At 39.1% G+C, this 16,404-nt stretch overlaps 1 protein-coding gene across 1 annotated transcript; it reads right to left on the bottom strand.

Annotated features, from left to right (window-relative positions):
• Nucleotides 1-337: 337 nt before the first annotated feature.
• On the bottom strand, nucleotides 338-15,226 carry LOC130567116 (cilia- and flagella-associated protein 44). Its single transcript, XM_057355031.1, has 33 exons — nucleotides 15,163-15,226; nucleotides 14,600-14,759; nucleotides 14,211-14,373; nucleotides 13,903-14,005; nucleotides 13,490-13,706; nucleotides 13,243-13,357; nucleotides 12,832-12,996; nucleotides 12,544-12,699; nucleotides 12,413-12,460; nucleotides 12,244-12,334; nucleotides 12,071-12,165; nucleotides 11,663-11,872; nucleotides 11,475-11,585; nucleotides 11,150-11,302; nucleotides 10,750-10,983; nucleotides 10,480-10,622; nucleotides 9,952-10,231; nucleotides 9,814-9,869; nucleotides 9,002-9,164; nucleotides 8,779-8,909; nucleotides 8,394-8,599; nucleotides 8,111-8,264; nucleotides 5,868-6,045; nucleotides 5,301-5,774; nucleotides 5,026-5,229; nucleotides 4,751-4,946; nucleotides 4,464-4,589; nucleotides 2,968-3,098; nucleotides 2,766-2,882; nucleotides 2,467-2,668; nucleotides 2,102-2,262; nucleotides 1,867-2,001; nucleotides 338-1,774 (listed from the first exon to the last, which is right to left on the bottom strand). The coding sequence occupies exons 1-33, from the start codon at nucleotides 15,203-15,205 to the stop codon at nucleotides 1,541-1,543; spliced, it is 5,355 nt and encodes a 1,784-aa protein (XP_057211014.1). The 5' UTR covers nucleotides 15,206-15,226; the 3' UTR covers nucleotides 338-1,540.
• Nucleotides 15,227-16,404: the final 1,178 nt, after the last annotated feature.

The following is a 16,404-nucleotide window of genomic DNA, read 5'->3' as shown; positions in this document are numbered from 1 at the left end:
CTGCAATGAAGGTGCAAAATGTTTGCTTTTGTCCCAAACGCTTTGAGAACCCAGCCTAGATTTGTCGGATCTTAACTATTCTAGTGACAGTCAGCTTGTGCCTCTGCCAGCGAAATCATTCTCTCCTAAACCTAATTCCCCGGTGTGTATCTTTATGGCCCATACTGTATATCATCACCCCCTGTATCGCCTTCTTTCATTCTCAACCTCAGATCGCCGCAATGCCCGTGACGTCACATCCACACGGCGATGCCTGCGCATGTCTGGCGCTCCTGCGGCACTGAAGACCCACGAATGTCACAAAGAGGACGTGACACAATTTTGCATTCTTTCGGTTTTTATTGTTGCATATTTTTCATATTTGTTTTATAGTTATAATAACATTACGTTTTATATATCTTCTAGAGATTTTTTCTGTATATATTGCAGTGGTATGCTGCTTCAGAAACATTGGACCTCATTCATGAAACATTCGTAAATATATGAGTAAATTCCGAGTAATTTGCGCGTAAAACAGACCTTCCCGAAAACTTTCCTCCGGATTCACAAATACTTCGTAAACGTCAAATCAAATGTGTGTATGTTAATGAATTCCAATCATTCGTAAAAACGGCGCGCATGCACGCTCACTCACAATTAGCATAATCCCGCCTATGATTTTACGGCTACGCAAATTACGTATCTAGGAATGCTGGATTCCTCTGGACTTCATTCTCTGGTTTGGCTACATTGTATTGCATGAATGCATAAGAGACTAATAGGCTATATGCTTACCAATAAATTAATCAATTAAACTGTGTCCACCAAAGTGTTTTTAGCCAGCTAAAATAATACCTGGTGCTCTTCTGAAAACGACCAGTTGGTGGCGCCTGAGAACGCTTTGAAGGCTCTGCGCGAGTGCGCGTCTCCGGAGATGCGTTGATTGCTGTGATTTAGAATATCCGCAACAGTTAGCCTACTTGTTATTAGTATCTTATTTTTGAAAAATATGACTGAATATGAAAATGCAGTAATAATATTAACTTCTCCATCGTTGTGTATGATGGTTGGTCAATATAGTGTTTGTCCTGCCTCTTTTCCACTGTGATTGGACGGCTGTGTAAAAAAGGACAGTGACGAGCTCTGCGTTTTACCTAAAGTTAAAAAGTAAAAAATGATAAAAGACAGGGCGAAATAACTCGTGAAATATCATTAGGATACATAGTGCATCAAAATGCAGTGTCATCAGTTTGTCTAAAATAATACAGAACGTTACGTGCAGTTTTACGCACTATTTACACGTGGCATGGAGCAGGCGTAAATTGTTTTCGTACCAACTAACATTTTGAAAATACGAACATTTTCATGAATCCGAAAATGCACGTCAAAACGACTTCGTTCTGCTCCTGTTTCATGAATGAGGGCCAATGTGTTTTGAAAAGCACATAAACTTAACTGAGAGTGGATAATCAAAACAAATAAAAACTTCATCGATTGCATTTAATTTTTTTTAATCATAAACAGAGGCATTAAGTCTATGGTGTGTGTGGCGAGTCGGGATCTATTTCACAGCTTTGCTGCTGGGGTTGTGCTTCCTAAGCACACTAGAGTGGGTGTGCTGGCTGTGTTTCTGTAGGGCAGGTTCAAGTGGAGGGAGAACGATGCTGTCTTTGCGTGAGAGAGAACGGATCTCATCGTGTAGAGCTTCTATATCTTGTGCTTGACCTTCCACAATCTGATGTAGCCTCTGAAGTTCCTGTTTGTCAGCCAGATGATGGCCATGGATCTGACTCACCTTAAACAAACACAGACACATTTTTGGATTATGAGGACTTAAAGATGCTTATTGTTCGGGTGAATAAGAAATAATTCACACAGAGAAACTACCGTCTTCCTCTGTCTGGAGTTGAGCTGATCATCCAATATGTTTTTCTGGCTGAGCAGGCTGTGCATTTTGCTCAATCTCTCTGTGTTCTGTCGCGTGATCTCAGTCAGAGCCTCTCTTGCTTCTGTTACTTTTGCCTAACGTGTATGTGCATGTATACAAAACACACAATAATGAACAAAACCAAGGCAACAAGATGAGCTGCTCTATTCCGAGCATTTCTAATGATTTGTGTACCTCCCAGTGTTTCAGCTCTTGTATGTATTTAGCTTCTTGTTCTCTGATCTCCTGTCTCATCTCCTCCAGCTTCCTGTTGCCTGACAGAGTCTGCAGAACTTCAAGGTCAACCAGCTTTCCAAACTTCATCAGCATCTGCTGCTCGCTACGCATTTCTGACTCTACAACCAAACAACATTGGTCCCCCTTGACTCTATTATATGGACATAAAACCACTGAGACATTTCTCAAAATATTTATAAATATAAACACGTTTTATATGACATACAGGTTAATAAATGATGATATAATTTTTATTTGGGGGTAAAAATCCCTTTAAACAATCATTGATATGATTCCTATTATTGGATATGCATGTCTCTGACCCTTTATTCTGGCCTCCATGTCTTTGAGGTCGTGTCTGAGCTGCACATGTTGATGTCTGGCACGTTTATACAGCTCTCGCTGTTCTGTCTTCTCCTGCTGCAGCTCTTTAATGCGCTTCTGCAGACGCTCCAGATCATCAGTGTTCAGCACTAATGCAGAGTCCAGTTTACCAGGCAACCGACCACTACTCACATATTCTATCTGCTCAGAAAGAGAGCGAGAGGAACATGCTATTGGTGCTAAATGAGGAATATGAGCATCATAACAAAGAGCACTAATGTACTGTGTTCACACACACCTGATGGAGTCTGAGCGGCACCACCACGTCCACTTCATTAAGCTTCTGCTGCTTTTCTCGGTTGATGAGCTCCATATCGCCCTCTGCTGCTTTGCGGTTGTTCTGCACGATCTTCTCCTAGTGAGGATGGTGTAAAATTCAAACAAACTGGGAAAGGCAGAGTAGAAATGGAGGAATTGGTGATAAGATGCATTTCTCTTACTTTTTTAGCCAGTGTATCACATTCCTTCTTTAAACTGTCGATGCTTTTCATCTCCTCCTGAAGTTGCTCCTCAACATCCAGACGACGTTCACGCAATCTCAGCGTGTTCTCGAAGAGCTCGGGATTACAGTCTGAAACACATGCGCACATACACGACATGAGATTCACATTCATCTAATTAGCAATAACATATCAATTTACCATAGAAAAAAAATTGTGTTTTTTTGTGTCACAAAAAGTGTGCTATAATTCTTTTGAACTAAAAATAAGAATGCCATTTTTCATGTACTTCTCAGGAATATACTTAAAATTGCACTGAAGTATACCTGACTTACTGATAAAAAAAGTCTAAAGTCTTCTAATTATTCTTGGCTAGAAGTTGACTATTTTGATTGAATAGCCTATTAAATACTTTTACTACTTCTACTAGTATACCAATAGTATACTTCAAAGTGTACTTTTATAAACTCTAAACTGCTACAAGTATTGAACTAGTAAACTCAGTATACCACTATATCACTTATAGCCTATAGTGCAAACAAAAACATAAAGGGCATTTTCCAAACGGCATTTATGCGCCCTTGAAGGGCCCTTCGCGAAAGGGACGCCATTTGTAGTGATAAATATGAATTATTATGGTTAAAATATAGTATAAAATAATATTATTTTATAGGAAAATATGTTTAATATGTTTAATAGCTACTAAGTTGTTCCTTTATCATATATTTTCTTTTTAAATTCCAAGTGGAGTGAAATAACAAGGTGAAATAAGACATAATTAGACAATATTCAACAAGAAATATTAAAAAGATTTTCATTTTCGACAACTGAGTGCTGGATTCAGAGTGCGGCGTTGTCAAGGTAACATTTGGCCAGTCATTCCCTTTGTGAAGGGAGTTCCAAACGCATACACGAGAGACAGTAATGTCCTATACCCTTCAAACAGTTCACTTCAAGGGCTCAGCCCTTCAAAGGGAGTAGGGCATAGGGATGCTCACTTCCGTTTGGAAAATGCCCATAGTTTCCTATTGTTACACTTGAAACAAGTATACTTTTGGAAACTAAACAGTGGGCCAATTTAGTCACAAGTATGACTAAAATAGTACTCTTACAAGTATAGTACATTGATATTAATATGCTTACTATAAAGTATACTTAAAATGAGCTTATACTTATTTTGTTGCAAGGCTTAAATATGATAATATTTCAATACTTGTAGTAGTTCCACTTTACTGTAATTTTCTGTATACACATTTTTTATTTACTCTGTTTTTACGTTTAAGTCTATGTTTTATTTTATTTTATTTACTACTTAGAGCTCCTGTAACCACAACAAATTCCTTATGTATATGCACACTTGACGAATAAAACTTATTCTAATACTGATTTAAATATTGTCTTCCTATAAAATCAACCATTGTATGTTTTAAAACGGGTAAACAGGTCGTGACTTTTAGTTTCAGAGCTTTTATGTGGGATGGGGATGTTGATTTTACCTGGTGGGCACACTCTGTCGTCCAGCGGAGCTCCAGTCTCAGAATCATCGTAATCCTCATCATTATCCCTGTCTGATTCTTCATCAGAGTCTTCATCACTGTCATCATCTTCCTCTACATTACCACCTGACAAAATAACATTCTTACATTACACAAACAAATGTACATTTTTAAACACACACACACGCACGCACGCACAGCACTCACACACACACACACACACACGCACACACACACACACACACATATATTCTGGTATAATATCAAAATAATTCAACTCAGCTCACCTTTACTTCCACTCGTTTCCTTTTTCTTCACCCGTTTGATCTTCTTCTTGAACACTCTGGTAAGGAATTCCTCAAACTTGTTGTTTTCCCCAAGTGAGTTCTGAAAGGCAGCCGCTATAGTTTTCTCCTTTCCCTGAAGTTTGTGGATCTCTCTCTTCTTCACCTCCATCTGGTGCTTATACTCGCGCATCTTGGCCTGACACAAGCAAACATGCAATCATTAACAAACAATTCTGTAATGTTCATAAATAAAACCAGCAACGTCTCTCTCTCACCGCAATCTCATTCTCCTCCTGTATATAGTTAGTAAGTCTCTCCTGTAGAATGTTCTCTCTGTTCTCAAAGTCCTTCAACAGCAGCAGCTCTTCAAGCAGGGTCACGTGTCTAAGATCAGCCAGTTTCATGTACACGTCCAACTCCTGCTTCTCGTGACGCAAGATGCGCAGCTCGGCGTCAAAACTCCACACTGTCTCCTCCATCTGCAGAGAGACGGTTCATTTAGAACACTTAGAAGGCGTATTTGCAATATTTCAGCCCATGCACATCTCACCTGTTTAAGAATTGTGTCCTGCTGGTGCAGATTTCTAATCTCCTCAACTTCTCTTACTTCCCTCTCTAGCTCTGTGAGTTCCTCCTCGTGCCTCTGAGAAAGCGTCTCCACCACACCTCCATCCTTCATGTGTGTGTTCTGAGCACCGTGCTCTGGGTCTTGTGTCTCCTGTTCAAGCAGGTTCAGGATATTCCGCCCATCCTCCTGCTGTTCATCCAGACCTGTGGAAACCATTTTGGCTCTAAGGGTGGCAAAACGTTCCAAAGTGGCCCGGGTGTATCTGTGTTTCCTCTCGGGCATCTCTTCTGGCATCAAAACGGGCACAGAAGGCAATGGGCGAAGCTTCTCGGGTGGCAGACGCTGCTGAATCATCTGCAGCTGGTCCACCTGGGAATGAAGCTGAGCAATGATCTCCACTTTACTGTCTCTCAGAGCCATCACACAGGCGTTCATCTCAGACTTCTTCTCGTAGATCTGTAACATATCACAAAATCATACCCATATGTATGAGTCAAATCATGTTTGAGTCGGATTCTTTCTAGATCAAGTTTGGGTTTTGTTGATCACCTTCTTCTCCAGTTCCACTAGCTGCACTCTCTTCTTCTCTCCGTTCATTCTCATGTGTTCAGGAACAGTGAAGTCTTCTGCTGTTTTCAACTTAAAGTCGCCCATTTTTTCCTTAGCCAATCGAATCGCTTCCACATCCTTAGGGTCTTCATAGTCCTCGCTGGGCTTAGAGGCATAGCTGTGCAAAAATGTTACACACAGGCCCTGGTGAAACCTGATATTTAAGCTTCCTCTTTGAAAGAAAAGTTCATCTCAAAATCAGAATTGTGTTGTTTTTTACTCACCCACATGACGTTCAATATGTTTTAAGACCTCCTGATGGTGCGCGTTCACGAGAGCACTTCGACACATGCGCATTCGGTGGGGGCAGATGCCGGCGTTCTGACTGACAACCCAGAAGCGCAGCTCTGTGTTTAAAAGCAGACGCACGCTGTATATAAGCTAATCTTCACAAAAGATCTTCGATATTGAGGAAGACTTGTACTTTTTTGCCCAACCGTACAAACCGAATGCGCACGCGTCGAAGTGCTCTCGTGAATGCGCACCATAGACTGACAGGACAGAGGAGAATGTACAGATTAAAGTCGTTATTTTGGTTTGTTTTTAGCACATAAAGTATTGTTGCCGCTTCAAAAAAAATAATTGAGCCACTATGAGCGGATGGACCAATTTAACAATGTTTTTAGTACTTTTCTGGACATTGACAACTATAACCATGATGTCTATGAGGAGGCCTGGAAATCTCTCGGATGTCACCTAAAATATCTTTATTTGTGTTCCGAAGACGCTGGGAGGTCTTAAAACATGTTGAACATCATGTGGGTAAAAAATAAAAAATAACACAATTTTGATTTTGAGATTAACTTTTTCTTTAAGGACTCTTTAGTGCAATGAGTATTTTATATATTTATATTTTGAATTAGCTTTCATTTATAAATGTTTCGTTTTTATGTCTATTTTAGTAAGATTTTTAGCTTTGCTTTTGGTATTTTACCATTTTTCTATGTTGCCATATTAGTTGAATTTTATTTTCAGTGTATAATTTTAGTGCCTCAGTTTAAACTTATTTTAATTCATTCCTGTGGCAACAATTTTATTTCTGTTTTAACATTTTTGTTTAGTTTACATTTTTTTAAATAATAATAATTTAATTTCAGGAAACAAAATACTTTAGTTTTAATAATATAATATCGGTAACACTTTACATTAAGGTTCCCTTTATAAAGCATTTGCAAATGTGTTCATTAATGATTAATAACTCATTTACCAATCCATTATAAAGCAGTCATAACTGCTTAAATAAAAAGGATTCTAAAAAAATACCTGCCAAACAGTGAGCCATTTTTAACTCACATGTTATAAATGCTTAATAAATGTGAATAATTCTAAATATATGATTCACATCAGAGATGTAGCCTTGTGAGCATTCTGTTTCTACAATAAATAATAAATAAATGTTTTCTGGTTTTGATTAACTATTGGAAGTAATTGAATCATCAATAAAACATCGTATACAAAACAAGTTTACAACAACCTTTGTGCATTTAGTGTTAAAAAAGTGATCAAAAGTTTGATGAATTTATCTTGGTAAGCAAGAAAAAACTGCTTTGGATAAGCATCATGATCTGAAGGCATTCTGGAGGGCACATAAGATATTCGGAATCGGATCAGGTAAGCAACATGGTTTGAAAAGTGACATAAGATATGAAATACTGTATACAATATTAAGAAAAACCAACATAACACCCTACAGTCTCCCATCTGACAGCCTATTTTGCAAACAACATCAAGATAATAATGAATCTGCTTTCGAGTCAAATAAATAATGAATAAATACACTTATTAAGCATTTATAACAATGTAACAATGTATTTATAACAATGTATTATGTATTTATAACTTAATTATTATATTAAGCATAATATAAGTTAAAATGGCTCACTATTTGGCAGGAATTTCGTTAGATACCCCTTTTTATTTATGCAGTTATACCTGCTTTATAATGCATTTGTAAATGACTTATTAATCATTAATGAACACATTTATAAATGCTTTATGAAGGGAACCTTAATGTACAGTGTTACCATAATATCATATCATATAATATGATTATATTTAATATTATTATAATAAACTATAATAAACTTGGTTTACACCCATACTGAGCTCTGTTCAAATTGGCTTTACCAGGTGTGAACAGGATCAGAAATGCACACACACAAATACGGTACAGATGCACTCACAGTTCTTCCCAATCTTTTTTCCTCTTCTCTATCCTGGCTCGGGCTTTCTCTGCTTTCTCTGCAGCTTTGCGTAATTTCTCTGCATCTCTGCTGGCCAGTTTACATGACTCGGACTTCATCATACCCGCCTGACCTGAAATCAGCTCATCCTGAACTGTTAGACAGAGAGAGAGAGAGAGAGAGAGAGAGAGTGCATAATTCAAACACAAACACTTTTATAAGTCTTAATATTACAAGTAGAAGTTACAAGCTTTCACAACCAACACACAAACTCTTCTCTTACGTGAAATATTGCTGATTTGTTTGGCGGGCTCTGCTTTGTTCCACCAGTGATCTTGTTCCACAGGTCCACCTCGAGAGGCGTCTCTGTTGCGCTGATGTAGATGCATTTGTATGAAAGACAGAGCCAGCAGCCTGTAGGTGGAGATTTTATGGCCACTTTCAAACGCATAAACTGTGACCGTGTCCTGCACCACAGACTCCCAGAACCTACAGAAATGGACAGTGAGATTTAACAGCACATTAAAATGTAAAATATCAAAGAGAAAACAAAAGATGTGAATGACCATGGAAAGAAAAACCCTGTCAATAAGCATGGTTTTAACAATGGCAAGTTTATGGGTTCGATTCCTAGTCAACAGACAGTCAAAAGCTTTGGATGAAGGTACATGGTCTGTAGTTTGTTAAGGCCCAGGCGATGTCTCTCCTCCTCCCAAGCGAGCTCTCTCCTGACCTCCATCACTCTCTCTTCTGTCTGTCTTTCAATCTCCTCGTGGAAGCGTGGGTCCAGCTCCAACTCCTACAAACATGAGCGATTATGGCACTCTGTCAGTGTAACCATGCCTCTTAAACAAGTGCACTTTGAGCTGAGTGTATGTGAGAGCTGTGCACCGAGCGATGAAGGCGGATGTGTTCGGGTAGGTTCTGGTTCTGCTCCAGTAAACCTTGAAATTGACTCTCAAGTTCCACCAGCCTCTTACGCCTCTCCAGTTTCCTCTGTTCTGCTTCTTGAAGCATGCGGTCCAACTCCAGCTTCTGTTTAGCAGTTTCTATGCTGCACACACACAATTTATATAAATGTATATCTAATCATGTTAACCAACACTAAACAACCACTATCAAATGGTGGGTTTGATTCCCAGGGGACACACATACTGCATAAAAGTTTATATACTGAATACACTTTGAATAAAAAATCTGCTAAATACATAAATGAAATATAAATTAAAACTAGTGGGCCAAAAATATATATTTTATTAATACAACATAAAAATGTATTATAATATATATATATTTTATTATATAAAATAACTAGATGCGATGAATAATCAATGATGCTATTTAGATTTTAATCTATTTAAAAAAATTGTTGACATCCAATATGCAATACCTAAATGGGCCACCAAGGGGGGCTATGGCACATGGGTTGAAAAAACTGGTTCATAATCTCAGACCGTGACTGTGACCCTGACTAGATAAATCTTTCTTCTGTGCAACATAAAATAAGTTACTTTGAGAAATGTCTCAGTGGTTTTGTGTCCTTGCAATGCAAGTCAATGGGGGCCAATATTATTTAGTTACCAACATTCTTCAAAATATCTTGCAGAAGAAAGTCATACAGATTTGGAATGAATTTATTATTGGGTGAACTATCCCTTTAAGCATGACTGTATAGTTGATTTAATTGAATAACACTGTGTCACCTGTAAGCAGATGGATCGTCAATATCCGGAGCTGCTTTCTCCATCTCCAGTCCAACCTGTTTTTAAGGAAAGAATAACGCAGACAAAGTTTAAACACGTGCACGCTCACCAATCATACACACACGCGCGCGCACTAACCCGTGGGGAGGGCACTTTGGCATGTTTGAGCTGCAGGGCTCTCTGTAGTTCCTCCTCCGGCAGACAGCTGAAGGAGAAGATGTTGCCGTCCTCTCCTGCGGTCAGAACGAACATGTCATCGTAGCTGCAACGGATGTGCCTCACGCTGCCATACTGGTTGTCATGGATGCTAAGCGCCCAGTACGCCTGCATTGAGCTGAGCTGATGGTCTGAGGCTTGTATGGGGAAAACTCTTATACTGCCATCCTCCATACCACAAAACATCAACTGCCTGCTGGAACTAAGAGAGGGAGAGACAGAAATCAGTGTTGGGTAAAGACAACAACTTTTTGTTTAGGTCTTAATGAAATGAAAATTGTTGCTTGTTAGCACACATTACTTGTTATGTGGTAAAGAATTCATTCACGCAACTCAATATACACACACACACAAAAAAGTTCTTTAATCAAAATCTGAAAATGCATTTTGGATGCTATTATCATATTGACATACACAAACACGCAAAAAAAGAAAACAGAGAGGCCTCACTTGAAACTGATGGTGAGAATGGAATTATGATCTGTGTCCTCCACAGGTATGAAGGAGAAGGGCTCATCATTCCTCTCTAAAGCATCTTGGCTCTGCTGTTCAGAGAATTTACAGTGGTACAGATACCCCGAGTCATAGCCACCCTGAAAGACAGAGAACAATGGAATTGTATTATAAAGTTAAGTTTTTAAGTAAGAATTGTATTAGTAATATTTTATACTGTGCAATTGTCATGTACACTGTATTTTGTCTGGCCGTGTGTATTTGTACCATAGATAGCCAGAATGAGCCTGGTGCTGAGTAAAAACCACAGTGTAGAGGACTGGGTGGAGATGGAATGTACAGAGGAGGCAGTGCATCTTCCTCTTCTTCTTCTTCCTCTTCCTCCTGTAGTCGCTCCTCTGTGTCATCTGACTTCTGCTCTTTCAACTTCTTCAATCGCTCATCTCTTTCTTTCTTCTTCTCTTCTTTTCTGGCCTGTCTGAGTGCGATCTCTGCGTCTCTCTGCACAGAATACATATACAGACACGTATATCTATATCGTATATCTATTTAAATCTATACGGCCATATTTTTAAGAAAAAATATTATTTATTAATATAAATAAATAAAGCAAGCACAATACAAAACATGCAAGAAAAAAGGGAGAGAGACAGAGTAACTGGGTAACCTTTATACGGGACTTGATGCTGCTGAAGCAGAAATGCATTGTGGGAAGGTCTGAGAGCTGGAAGGTGTTTCCTCTGGTCTGATGGTCAGCTTCAGGACACTGAACTTCAACCACATGACCATTCTGACAGAAGATCAACAGAGTGCTTTCCTCCTTTAAACACACGCACACACACACACACGCACGCGCACACACACACGCACGCGCACACACACATGCACGCGCACACACACGCACACACAAACCTTCAGTGTGCTTCAATATCACACAGTATATGATAATATGTCAGCATGTATATCTAAGATACTTTGACACAATTCCTCACATGAGACTGAGGTGACCACTGCAGACCTTGCACGGAACCTGGGACAGTAACAAACCCAACCGGGTTGTACTTCTCGCCCACCGTAAAGAAGAACACAGTGCAGTCTGCACTCTACAAAGACAAAGAGCAAAAGCATCTCGCATAAAACGCATGAACCTTTCTCAAAACCAGGCTTATTCAACACTTACCCCAGTAGCCATGATCTTTCCAGTTCTCTCAAAAGCAATGGCAGTCACAGATGCATTATGGGGTTTGAGAGCTTGTCTAAGGCGGAGTTCAGCATCTTCAGTGTGACTCCGCCCAGCAACAGCATACAGACTCTGAGGGTTGAACAGCTCCAAGAGACGCACAACGCCATCGCTGAAACCAACAACCAGCAGACTCCCGCCACTGTTCACCTGTAAAGACAAACCGAACACGTCGTACGCATGCATTGAGCCCATACACAGAGAGAAAGGAGCTATAATAACATCTCTAAAAACAAGAAAAATAAGAAAACCATGAAAAGGACAAACAGAGAGATGAAAGAGGGGGAAAGATCATTTACTTTTAGAATTGCTTTTGTTAAAAATCCTTACAAGGTTTGTTTTCATTACCATGTCTGAGGCCCAGGTCAGCGTTGTTCCACCCTGTTTGAAGCGGCTTACCGTGAGCTCTTTCTTTGAAAGAAAGTCAAATACCCTGACAGACGCTTAGTAAGACAAAAAAAACAGATGTCATGGCTCATATAAACAATGATTATGTATATATTTGCTCAAAGTTGTCTTACAGTCCAGAGCTGTAGTGGCCATTAGATGGCTATTTCCAGAAACATCTAAGCCGTGAATGGCACCAGAATGAAATGAGAAGAGACAGTGAGTCTGCAAAACACAACAGCGAATGAAGACCAAAACATGTTTATGAAAATGTCATGTTCATCATGAAAAACGTTGACTCACAATGTTGGAAAACGGCAGATCCAGCTTCCAAATACCACCATTAGAGTCCTGTTCAAAATACAAATAAAACAAAATCAATATTATTATACGAGACTGGCAATAACATTGTGTATGTACAAAAGGATGTAAACCTGAGCAAACCAGATGGAGGTTTCTGGGGGATAGCTCTTGACCATAGAGAACAGGCTGACGTTACGTCCTATTAGAATTTCATTCACAGGTTCGATCTCAAACAGGCCAGTGTCATCCACTGCATCTGCTGCGTCTATGATCTCCAAGTTCCAGCTCTAAGACAATGATCCAAACATCCAAAATATCAGTGCATTTTAATGGATTTGTTTCACACTGAACTGAGGTCAGACCTTTCTTAAACAGCAAAATTGATGTGGTAAACTCAACAATATAAAACTAGTACATACCCTTACTGCTCCATCAGAGCCTATTGTCATTAATTCTCCCTCATCCACATTAAACTGGTGAATGGTTCCAGCATGACAGGTGCGTTGTCCTTTACGACATATTTCTACCTTTATTAGACCCCCCTCCCAAAGGAGCATGTTTCCACACTCTGATCCTGACACTACCTGAAAGAGAGAGAAAAAAGATTAATTTGCTTAAAATAAAGGTGTAAAAAGAATTTTGAATGTAATTTTGTGCAGCCAAACAGGTAGTCCCACCCCCAAACGAATGCCATTGGCTGAGACAAACAAAGAAGATTGTATTTCTGTTTGGTGCTGCTATAGTTGCACAGAAGTTACACATGTATATATGTACGTAAGTGTGGGCGTGCGTGTGTGTGTGTGTGCATGTTAGATTGTGCTAAGACAAACCTTGCCATCAGGAAGCTCCACATATCCTTCTATATCTGTTACTGTTGTTTTTCCGAATCTTCCCAGCAACCCTTGCAATTTTAAACCAGTGAACGTACTGGCCATTTTCCAAAACCTAGAAACCCACAATTTCTTTTAATATGTATACGGCACTCCACATTAACACAAAGCATAGTCATCTTTAAAATCAATACCAAAAAAAAACATATTAGCTAGTAAATTAGTACTAGTAGAACTCTTATAAAACCTGATATGTCCAGCGCCAGAGGTAGTGAGCTGTCCGACACAGTCTGGAGAAAAAGTGACTCTGTAGATTTCCTGAGAAAAAGCTTTATTGCACAATGTCACCTGTTCTTGCTTCCAATCCCAAATGGTAAGCATATAGTCCGGAGGTCCACCCACACTCGCCAGTAAAGAGCCATCCCGGTTAAAATCCACAAAGCTGTATGTGCGGCCAGTACCTCCTGTACATTAAACACAAACCAGAAATAAGATTTCATATGCAGATAATTTTTGTGTCCATTCTTTTAGATAAATCAAACCCCCCTGCAAATCTGTCTGAATGCTTTGGTCACTAATCAGTTTGAGCGGTTGTCTAGTGGACACCATTAGGCTCATGAAATGCGGCTGGTGAAAACTACTACAGTAATGCTGTTGTACCTCTGAGGATCCTGTACGGCCGCAGGGAGGGGTACTCATATATGATGATGTTAGGCTGATGCCCTTTTTCTGCCACTGCCAAATGCTGCTTACTTGGGTGCGTCTTTGAAAAGAGACAAAGAAATAATAAGACCATGGTTCTCCAAAAATCATATGTTGAAAATAAATATATATGTCTGAGCATACTTGAAGTGCTATGACTATTTTAAAATAATTGTATAATTTTTATGTTACACTATTGGTTTATTTTTAATTGCCCCCATATTTAAAAGATATACAGTCATTTAATATGTAGTATTGTCATGTACCATGATAGCACCGATTCCTCCTCCACTGCTAGAGCGGATGTATCGCTGTTCTTTGGTATGTACGTCCAGTAGGATAAGCAGATTTCCAGCTATGAAGGCCAATGTGTGCTCATCTAACAGCTGCAGGTTACCCCTCCGTCCACAGTCATAGCCAAATGAATGTCTGGACTCAGTTTAAGGAGCGATTGAAATGAAGTATTGGCATAGGTTTTAGAACATGCTGAAATTAATGTTACAATGTTAATAGTACTTTGTGACCGTTTTCCCACATTTATATAATTCATCATTTTTGATGGATTTTTTTATTACATTTATTACTGTAAAACTACCACTAGCTATATGATTTAAAACTGATTTCTGCCTATATGACTAAGTGAGGTATAGGATACGAGAGGTGTAGCAGATTTGGGGGGATGTTGGAGTCTGCAGTGATGAAGGGTCTGGAGCACAGCTCCTCATAGTTGTAATACATGTCATCTGGTATGAAACACTTCTGCTCTTCCTCAGGGTTTCCATCACACTCCTCATTCCCCTTAACATTGGTCTGCTCTGGAATTACAAGGACAGATCAACACAATAACGGGTTTGAATAAAGTGTGTATTTGGCACAGACCCACAAATACGAAAATACAAATTCTAGAATTATTATTGTATATTTAAGCTTATATTATATAAAATACTTGTGTAATCGATTATATTAATTATACAATAATGTGTAATTGAATTATTATTTGTTTTGCGTGAAATCTTAAAAAGATGAATATTGCCCTTGGTTGACAGTATAGGCTAACGTTAATAATTAAAAACACGAAGATCAAATGTCAGCCGTGTTCCTGGTTTCCTAAAACGTAACGGTTCATAGTTTGTTTGGCTTTAAGAACTATGAAAGTAATCGCAAAACCTTTGCCAAACTTTTTTTTTATCTTTTTAAAGATAAAAAGTGTTATTTCACCTTGTGCAGTAACTTCATCGTCAAGCTTCTCGGAGGCGTCCATCTTCGTTTGGTGTCGTTGCGTAGCAACCGTACATTGAGTGCAATGCGCAGTGGGAATCGTAGTACTTTTGGTGAGAATTTAACACCCCTCACCTGCGTCCTTCGGAGTTCGCATTTGTCGGCCGCATACGTCATCGAGGTTTATTATTTCAGGTTTTATTTCTGAAAAGCAACTGTCACATTTCGATGTAAGAATGAAATGATTAGCCTACGTGATTTTTAACTGAAATGAGTCAACCTCGATGACGTATGCGATCGACAAGCGCGACCTCGCTCCGGAGACGCAATGTGATGCTAATAAAAATAAACACAATTAAACAAATAATATAAATAATTACGGATATGAATATAGGTTGGGCTCACTGCATATTCAGAATATTGCTTTTGGTAAGTATATTCTCATCTAAATCTTGTAACAGCAAAAGTTTAAACATTAATACACGAGCTGACACTAGATGGCGGTAGAATCAACTGTCATCAATCTTTGTTTCTCTAGCAGTCGGATACAATGGAAAGTATATGTGTGTTGACACGTGACTGAAAGTACTGTAAACAATGTGTGAAACAAAACGAAGTGGCTTTTATTGAAAATGGCATACAAGCACACACACCCAGTCTAACCATGGTATTGTAAATTGTATAACTATGCCAACTCTCTTCTCGTTTTTCAAATGTGAGCAAACTCACCTGTTCACACAAAGCCGTGCATCACTCAGCAGTGACTAACAAGCCTCAACACACACTTCTGCTCACACGCACATAAACACTGTTTTCATTTCTCACAGACATAAACAAAACACCCCACACATCTCACACACTACGACTCAAACCCTGAACCGACCTTCACATGCACACAAACACACACGATATTAGTCTTTATTCTTGAGCCTTCTATATGTGTGAGGACAAAACCATGTGTGTGTAGTTTTTTTAAACTCCCTCAATGTGATTGAATTTGAATGGGAGGAAGTCACATGACCCTTTCCTGTGTGTGTGATACCTAAAGCAAATAAACAAGAATATGCAAACAAACACAAACACATACACAATAGAACCGCAAAAGAATAGCAGAATACCCAACACAGTCATGTTTCTATTATAGCGTGATGGTTTCATGTGACATGGGTGTGTAAATGACAGCACATGTGTGTGGGATGGGTTAGTCACTGCGATGACTCAGTCTTTCATCCAGAGGTCATT

Source organism: Triplophysa rosa, linkage group LG16, assembly GCF_024868665.1.
Source record: "Triplophysa rosa linkage group LG16, Trosa_1v2, whole genome shotgun sequence".
Classification (NCBI taxonomy): Eukaryota; Metazoa; Chordata; class Actinopteri; order Cypriniformes; family Nemacheilidae; genus Triplophysa; species Triplophysa rosa.
The sequence above is the reverse complement of the archived record's forward strand: the minus strand, read 5'-3'. Positions and strand labels throughout refer to the sequence as shown.